The sequence below is a fragment of the Budorcas taxicolor genome, chromosome 18, assembly GCF_023091745.1.
Source record: "Budorcas taxicolor isolate Tak-1 chromosome 18, Takin1.1, whole genome shotgun sequence".
In the NCBI taxonomy this organism is placed as follows: Eukaryota; Metazoa; Chordata; class Mammalia; order Artiodactyla; family Bovidae; genus Budorcas; species Budorcas taxicolor.
The window spans coordinates 57,798,000-57,806,831 of NC_068927.1; the positions used below are offsets into that span (position 1 = coordinate 57,798,000).

Genomic DNA, 8,832 nt, shown 5'->3' on the forward strand with positions numbered 1-8,832 from the left:
CGCCTGGGGCAGCCCCCGGCAGGAGGCTCCCGCTCCCCGGAACGACCAGGGGACCCCCCTCTCAGGTCACACACCCACAGTGTTTCCACCTCAGGGTCCCCACCGGCTTCAGGACTGAGTTTCTTCCTCAGGGACCCCTGCTGAATTCACATTCACTCTGGGAGCCCCCGCTCCCCTGCCTCTGACACCCGAGTGTTCTCACCTGCTATCGTTCTCTGCGTGCCCCCCAGAAACCCACTCCCCCTGGCTCCTCCATCCAGAGACACCCCACACACATGCCCCCTGACCACAAGACCCCTTGACTTTTTTACTTTCTCAGGGTCCTGCCAAAGCCAATGCTTCTCCCATCTCCACTCTTCAGGGCCAGCCCCCCCACCCCAACCCTGGGGATCCCCAAATCCAGGCAGCCCCTGGGCCCACCCTCCTTGCCACGTGACCAAGGGGTTGTGCAATCCAGCCCCCTCCCCGACCCCCTCCCTGAGGGGATTTTCGAGGAGGGCTGAGCTCACAGCCAGCCGGCACCCCTGCCCCCCCCACCCCGGGGGCTGGGCCAAGGTATAAATAGGGGTGGTGGCTGCAGGCGGCAGCAAGCACCACCATGCTCACCCTAGAGGCTGCACAGTAAGTGGGGGCCCTCTGAAACTGGGACTCAGGACCCCTGCCCTGCCCCTCACCTTTGACCCCTCTGCCACCAGGCCTCCCCGCGGGGCAGTGGTCTCTGCCCCACCCAGGAGGCAGGTGGGTGGGAGGGGCTGGGGTCCACTCCCCCTCCTGGATCTCTTTGCCTCTGCCACCTCGATCCCCTCCTGCATCCCACCATGTCTCTCCTGGACCCCTGGGGAGAGAAAAGAGAAAGGATCTCTTTCCCTTGGGGCGCTTGCTTCTTTCCTCCCAAGTGGCCCTTGGCCTCCATCCCTGTCTTCCTCCAGGCCTCACTGCATCCCCGACTCTGTCTGCAGCCTGCGCTGAGGGCCATATCTTTTCTGTTTGTGGGTCTCTTGTTTGCTGCCTCTTGCTCCCTTGCTGTGTCTTTCTTTCTGTCTCTCTCCATCTGTCTGCCCGTCTATTCCCCACCCATTTCTGGGGCTTAATAAATACCTCCTGCAGCCCAAGCGTGAACGCCTCTCCACACCTTTCTCCCTTCCCTCCTCTCCTCCCTTCGCCTCGGCGGAGCCTCTTCTGTGTTTTCCCATCTCCATCCACACGTCTCTCCCGTCTTTCGCCTCTGGTCCAAGATGGACCCATTGAACGGACTTGCTCACCGAGGCCCCCTCCCCACCCCCACCCGCCCTCGGGCACCCACATCTTCTCTCCGGGGACTTTCTCTCCTTCACTTTCCCTGCCCCCGCCCGGCCTCTGTCTATGCAAATCCCAGGGGAGGGGGGAACATTTGCCTGGCCTCCGCCCCCCACTTCCTGTCCCGGTGGGAGAGTGGGGGTGAGTGTGGTGGGGCTGGTCCCACACTGAGACACGCAGCCGCGGATCGGCTGCGGTGGTCACAGCTGCAGCCGCCTGCCCCACATCCATCCCCCAACCACTGTGAGAGCCAAGAGGCTGAAGACGTCCCTGACATGCCCTTGTGTCTCTCCCCCTCCAGGCTTGACGGGCCACACTTCAGCTGTCTGGTGAGTTGGGGTCCTGGGGGTCAGCTAGGGCTGGGGTTGGGGGAGACCCGCGAGGCCCACCGCGACCTTCCTGCCTCAGTTTCCCCCTCTGCTTCTTCCTGTCCCTTTGTCTGACTTCATTGCTATCCCCAAGCTCCCTTTTCCCCACCCCCTGCCATCACAGACGATTTTTCTAACATCTCTTTCCTTCTCTCAGACCCTGGTCCACTTCCTCCAATGGGGAGGAGTAGGTCTCTGTGTCTTTGACTTTGCGTCTCTTCTCCATGCATCCCATGTTCAGTAAATCTTCTTCCTTCTTCCCTTCTCTGCTTGACTTTATATATTTTCAAAAAGCGAGTCGAAACTATTTCAGACACGCAGAATACTACACCCCACCCCCATAAACCCACAACCTAGTCCAAGAAATAAAACCTCACACATATGCTTGAAAGAAACCCCTGTGGGTGCCCCTTCCCCAACACATCCCACCCTCTTACAGCTTGAAGAGTTCTGTTTTGTTTTTGTTTTTTTTTTAATTGAGGTTTGCCTTACAAGTCAGGAAAGTGACAAGTCTTGCGGACAGCTCAGTGAGGTTTTCACTTATGTGCATACCTGTGTAGCCACGAACTGTATGAAGATATAGAACACTGTCATTACTCTAGAAGATTCTGTCATGTCCCCGCCCAGTCAATAGCCCCCTCTGATACTTTCCGCCACAGATGAGTTTTGTTTGGCTCTGAGCTTTTTGCACAGTGGCCCCCTTTGGGTCTGGCTCCCTTCGTGTGACCTGAAGTGTGTGTCAGACACTGATCCTTTTTCTTTGTTGTATAGTACTCCATCTCAGGACGACACCACAGTTCTCGTGTGTTCTCCTGTCCCTGGGCACTCAGGCTGTTTCCCCTTTGGGGCTGTTACTAAAGCTGCCCTGATTGTTCTTGAACAAGGCTCTTTTGTGGACTTACATTTCCAGATTTAGCCCTAAGACCAGGATGACATATCTCTAGTTTTAGAGTTTCACTGCTAAAGCAACACTCAGCTCTTGGGGTGAATTGAAGCGATGTGGAGGTGGATAAAAGAAGGGTCGAGAGAGCTTCTTTCCCTCTGTTAAAAACACTTCCGTGCCTCTTACCCTTCACCCCCTGTTCCCCCGGCCCTGAGGCAGGCAAGGCTGGGGGAATTCTCCACCCTCCTCAGCTGCTATGACTGTGTACTGGCGAGGTGCTGGGGTTCCCGGAAGCCCACACTCTTAGTGGTAGCCGGCTGCTCTCTGTCAGAGAGCCTGGTCTCTGTGTTCCTGTGTCTCTGCCTGCATCTCTTGTTCTCTGTGTGTGTGTGTGTCTGGGTCTTTGTGTATTCTGCCGAGCTGTGTCTACCTCCCATCTCGGTGCCCCTGTCTCTGGTGCCTGGCCTCTCTTTCTCGCCCTCTCCCAGCCTGTCAGAGTCTTCTGCCTGGTCTGGGGTAGGTGGGGTCTCCCTGCAGCCTGGGTGACCCCTCTTCCTCCCCCACCTCTATCAGTACCCGGATGGGGTCTTCTACGATCTGGACAGCTGCAAGCACTCCAGCTACCCCGACTCAGAGGGGGCGCCTGGTGAGTGACCCTGGCCCAGCCCCCCTGCCCCCCCTGCCCCTTGGGCCCGTTTCACAGATGGGGGAGCTGAGGCCCGGGGGAGCTGAGGCCCAGGGGAGCTGTCAGCTGGCCCAGCAGGACAAGGTTAGCCCTGGGCCTCCAGACCTCCTCCCCTTTCCTCTCCCACGCACCCGCTTGCCCATGCAAATCCTGGGGTCACAGATTTGCACAGCCCACAATAGCCCCTCTGTGCTGGCGGGGGCTTCGAGGGGGAGGGGCCCGAGGCCAGACCTCTCAGCTTCTAATCCTGCGCCCTTCCCCCTAGACCTGTGGAGCTATGGCCTCAGTCCCACCGTCCCAGCCGCCTCCTATGAAACCTTCGACCCAGCTGTGGCCAACTTCGGCCAACCCCAGAGTGTCCAGCTCTGCTATGGCCCCTCAACCTACAGCCCCGTGGGGAGCCTGGACCCGGCCCCCAGCGTGGAGGCCCCAGGACCCGGCTTCCCGGCGTACCCCACGGAAGACTTCCCGAGCCAGGTGAGGGCTGGGGAGACCGCGGAAGTTCCCCATCCTTTGATTGAGGTGCCCGGCACCACGTCAGAACCCGAGCACATAGGGAACCCTTAACCCCTCTGATGACTCTGGGGTTAAACGGCATTATTACTCCATCACAGGAGCCAGCCCCCAGAGGCGCAGACGTGCGTCAAGGGGTGGGAGGCTCTCACAGAGGTGGCCCATGTGTCCCTGGCCACGCCATGGAGATCGAAAGTGAGCCCGAGTACAGGCTGTGAGCGGAGCAGGGAGCCCATAGCCAGGGCCCGGGAAGAAGTGAGGGGGAAGAAGCAGAGGGAGGCAGAGAAGGGAGCCCCCCGGGCCATGGGTAACCCTGACCTTCCACAGACCCTGGGCCCCCCGGCGTATGCGCCCTATGCCAGCCCCGTGCTCTCAGAGGAGGAGGACCTCCTGTTGGACAGTCCCGCCCTGGAGGTCTCGGACAGCGAGTCGGATGAGGTCCTTGTGGCTGGCCCGGAAGGCAGGGGATCCGAGGCAGGTATGTGGGAGCCGGTGGGGTGCGAGGGACTCCACCTGGTGGTGCGGGGAGCGGAGGGGTTGAGGGAACCATGTCTGCCCAAGCACCTACCGTACATACTCCAGTGCTGAGGGCAGTTTCCAGAGCTGCCAGCTGCTGGCTGTGCCGCTGGCAACCGCCTCTACCTCTCTGTGCCTTGGTCTATCTACGCAATGGGACGAAAACACCAATAGTGTCTATTCCTGGTGGCTGGGAGGGTTCGGGGGATCGTAAGTGTCAACGAGGTAGCAATGCTTGGCACAGAGTCAGTACTCAATGAATCTTCACCATCATTATGGACACAAGAGCAACAGAAACCATCACAATATCAGCTCCCACCTAGTCAACCTCTGCTTCTGCCCCTGTGCCTGACCTCCATTACTCGCAACCCCTGCAAGTTGGAATTATTAGTTACTTTCCCTATCTGGGCCTCAGTTTTCCCATCTGTAAAATGGGCTTTGTTATCATCATCCCTGTCTTGTGGGGTTTTGATGAAGATTAAATGAGCTCGTAATTGTACTGTGCATAGCACAGCCCATGGGTACCAAGTGCTTCACAAAGACTGGTACAAGTAAAACACACACACACACACAAGCCTCATTTATATAACTGAGGAAACACCAGCTTAGAGAGGTTAAGTCACCACCCCAACACCACACAGCTGGAAAGTGGCAGAGGTGGGGTTCTTGTATCTAATGCCTGCTACGAACGGCCACAGCCCCCCCACCACCCCCCCACCCCCACGGCCAGTTCTGTGGGCCCCTTGCTGCTTCTAGAAGCCCAGGAGTTAAACCCCTTGGCCTCTCTCAGGATCCCAGTCTCTCGAGCTGACATGCTGGGAGGCCTGAGGCTGAAGAAATGGCCGGGCAGATTCAAACCAACCCCAGATCTCTTCACTAGTTAGAAGCCTTTGACGAGAACTGCCAATCCATTTGGCAGATTCATCCGTGCGCTCCACAGATCCATTCTGGCCACCAAGCAGGCACAGGATAGGCACACAGCCTGAAAAACAAAGCAGGGGTGGGAGATAGGGGTTCCGGGGTGACACCTTCAGGAAGGGGGAGCAACTTACCCCGGATGGGAGGGGTGGCATAGAGGGAGCCAGGCACGGTGACCCAGCAGCCACCTCCCTCACCCCACTTCTCTTGATGGGGACGCAGGGGCTTGGCGGTTCCGGACTGGGGAGGGCGCGGGGTGGGGCCCCGAAGGATGCTTCCGTTAACCGCCCCGCACCCGCTGCAGGAGCCCGCAAGAAGCTGCGCCTGTACCAGTTCCTGCTGGGGCTGCTGACGCGCGGAGACATGCGCGAGTGCGTGTGGTGGGTGGAGCCGGGCGCCGGGGTCTTCCAATTCTCCTCGAAGCATAAGGAGCTCCTGGCGCGCCGCTGGGGCCAGCAGAAGGGCAACCGCAAGCGCATGACCTACCAGAAGCTGGCGCGCGCCCTGCGCAACTACGCCAAGACCGGCGAGATCCGCAAGGTCAAGCGCAAGCTCACCTACCAGTTTGACAGTGCGCTGCTGCCCGCCGCCCGCCGGGCCTGAGCCCGGGGCGGCCTCTCGGGGGCCCTCAGGGGCTCCACACCTGTGTCACATGGGCGTCCCCGCACCCTGGGTCATAGGACCCATGGAACCCCCACACTGGTGCGGGGGGCGGGCTGCTGCCACAATCCCTAAGCCCAGCCCGGGGCCCCTCTGGGATCCCCCCTATCGTGTCTGGGGCCCCTTTGGGATTCCCTTGTCATGTCCAGGGGCCCCAAGATCTTCATGTCTTGGGTCAGAAGACCCAGAGACGACTATACTACGTGTCTGTGTAGAGGGGCGGGGCAGGGTAAAGTGCTTCCAGAATCCCAGGAACTTCTCTGGGATCCCCTTGTGATGCCTGCAATCCCTCAAATCTCATCTAGGGGAGGGTGAACCTAGAGATCATCGCACCAGAAGGAGGGCTCTGCCTGCAACCCCAAGCCCTGTCCAGGGTCTCTCTGGGATCCCCTCTCATGTCTGAGTCCCTCCTGTCAAATCTGAGATCTCCTAGTAATGTCTGGGTCCCTGGGGGTGGGGTTGGGGGGACCGTTTGCATGCGTGTCTCTATGCCCATCTGTGACTCTCTCGTTCTATCTGTGCCTCCAAATTCCTTTGTCATCTTTGAGATCCCCTAATTCTCTGGAACCACCCTGCTGTCACTTTTTAATGTCTGAAAATCTCCAATCACATGATGGGTGCCTCTGGGATCCTTTTGTCATGTCTGAAAACACCATTGTCAGGTTTGGGGGGGTGGACCTCAGTGAACCTTGTGTCTGGGCCATGTCATCTGGGATGCCCTTGTTGGTCTGGAATCCTCCGATCACCTCTGAGGCCCTTCTGGGATCCTTATCTGATACGGCCCGCTGGGGACCCCACCAACAGCCCCTGAGTTCTCATGGGGACCTTCCCTTTCTGGGGATACCCTCCTTAGGGCCATGCTGGGGATCATTCTGGCCACTCCTTGATTTCTGTGTGACTTTGGCAAACCCCCTGTGTCGGTTCTAACCAGAGACTTTGTGCAGTCCATCAACAGGTGGACCAGCTTTTCTGTGTGGAGAGGCTGGAACAGGGTGGTGGCCATGTCTAATGGGGAATATGTTTTCCAATCTCAAGTCCCCATAGCCCCTGGCTGTCATACCTTGGTGGCTTGTTTCAGTTGTCCATTGACCCCAACCATTTTTGTGTGAATCCAGCATTGGGTGAAGCCCGGATGAGCTCTGATTGGATCCCACGGGGGTGTCACAGGCTGTGGGCTAAGAAGCCAGAGTCCCTAGTCCTTGAGCCTGAGCGACTGGGGGATCTAGGGTGACCAGAAAGACTTGCTGCTTCTGGGCCAGTTTGGCCCTTCTGTGGAAAGGGAGAGAAGGAGGATCTCGAAAGTCCTTTGCAGCCTTGTCAAGCCTTTGACGCATCACCTGAAATCTACCCATCCACCCACTGATGGCCAGAAGGAAGACAGGAAGAAGCATCAAGGACCCAGAGAAGGAAGAGGTCCTTGAAGGGAGCACATAGCAGCTGATAGCAGAGCCCGGGCTGGGAGCCCCCACTCTGGGGAGGGGTGCGGCGGCTGGGTGGGAGAGGCTTTGCCAGGGACAAAGTGTCTTTTGGGGGCCTCCTCTTGCAAATGAGGTACCTTTTGCAAAAACTATCATTACCCCAAGTGTGGTATAAAATAAAATACATCAAGGTAGACAGACCTCTTGGGACCTTTTGTCAGGGACTGCGATGCTGCCCATCCACCAAGCCCTGCTGACCCTCAGAGACACCGGGGCAGCGTCGGGGGAGATGAGAGGAGATGCAAAAAGCAATTAAGAGCTAGACCAGACTGAGCCTTGAAGGCCGCGGCAAGGGCTTGAAATGCAGGCACTGGTGGTTCGATTCAATTTTTGTCTCCGACTCTTTTTGATGATCGGAATTCTTCTCCACCCTCTCCCTGGTTCCCCTTCCGTCTGGGTTTCTGTCCTCCCCGCCTTCTGAACTTCTGCCCTCTTCCTCTGCATCTCTGTCCCCGTCTCGCTGGATCCAGCCCTCGGGCTGGCGGAGCTGCCCTCTGGGCCCCGTGCGCTCCACCCACCCGCGGGGCCCGTGGGAGCCGCGTAGCAGTTTGCCTGGCAACCTGTGGCGTCACCCGGAAGCTGCCTCTGGGTTGGCTAGGAGCTCTGAGAAGGCGGGGACGTTTCCGGCTCTTAGGGGGTTTTGGAAAAGGATGGGGGGGCGGGAGGTGACGGTGGGCGGGAAAATAGCCGGGACCGACTAGTCTTCCCTCACTCCAGGGTCTTTCCGCCGGCGTTACTTGCCCGCCCGTCCTCCGCTTTAAGCTGAAGCTCCCATACCCTTCCCCTCTTCGCTCGCGCCCACCTCTCCTTCCTCCGCCACAGACACCTGGCGTCCCAAGACGCTCCCCTCGCGCGGTCCCCTCCTCGTATCCTTCGCCTCCCCCTGCACGGCGTCCAGCAACCACCGCCCCCATGCAGAAAGCCGCAGGTCCCCCTGCCGGGAAGGGCGCCAACGTCCGGGCAGCCCTCCAGGGCCTTCCCGGTCTCCCCACCCGCCCCCGCTGGGGCACCCGCCCCCTCCCCCGCGTCCGGTGCCCGGCGCGCCCGCTCCGGGAACCACGGCAGGGAGCCGGCAGGGCGCGGCCCCAGGAGGGGTCCCAAGCGGCCGGGGCCCCAAACCTGCATGTAGGTCCGCGCCGGTTGGGGAGGGCGGGACTCCGGAGTCCCCGAGCCTCAGTGCCCCCCTCCTCCTCACGCCGCCTCTGCGCCCATCCTGCCTACGCTGGGAAACCGGACTCTCCCGGCTCTGGTTTCCCGAAAACGCCTGCCTTGCAGATACTAAGAATGGTTTTCTAGACCCTGTCTTCCCCACCATCCCTACCCGCCCCCCACCCCCACCCCCATACCAGAGTCCTGGCTCAGAGCCCCGGTCCACTTCAAACCCCAGTCCCTTCCTGTCCCTCCGCCTAGGACCTAGGAGTCCAAGCCCTCATCCTCCTTTCTCTGGGATCCAAGAATCTGGACTCCGGGTCGGTTCTGCACCCGGACTCAGGAGTCCAGGCCCCCACCTCCCTC

At 59.5% G+C, this 8,832-nt stretch overlaps 1 protein-coding gene and 1 long non-coding RNA gene across 2 annotated transcripts; one reads left to right on the plus strand and one right to left on the minus strand.

The window, feature by feature from the left end:
• Nucleotides 1-598: 598 nt before the first annotated feature.
• On the plus strand, nt 599-5,782 carry SPIB (Spi-B transcription factor). Its single transcript, XM_052656121.1, has 6 exons — nt 599-621; nt 1,598-1,625; nt 3,121-3,193; nt 3,498-3,709; nt 4,073-4,223; nt 5,484-5,782. The coding sequence occupies exons 1-6, from the start codon at nt 599-601 to the stop codon at nt 5,780-5,782; spliced, it is 786 nt and encodes a 261-aa protein (XP_052512081.1).
• LOC128063393 (uncharacterized) lies at nt 4,993-8,574 on the minus strand. The gene is made up of 3 exons (XR_008200896.1): nt 8,437-8,574; nt 6,900-7,108; nt 4,993-5,243 (listed from the first exon to the last, which is right to left on the minus strand). It is a non-coding gene; the product is annotated as an uncharacterized LOC128063393 (long non-coding RNA).
• Nucleotides 8,575-8,832: the final 258 nt, after the last annotated feature.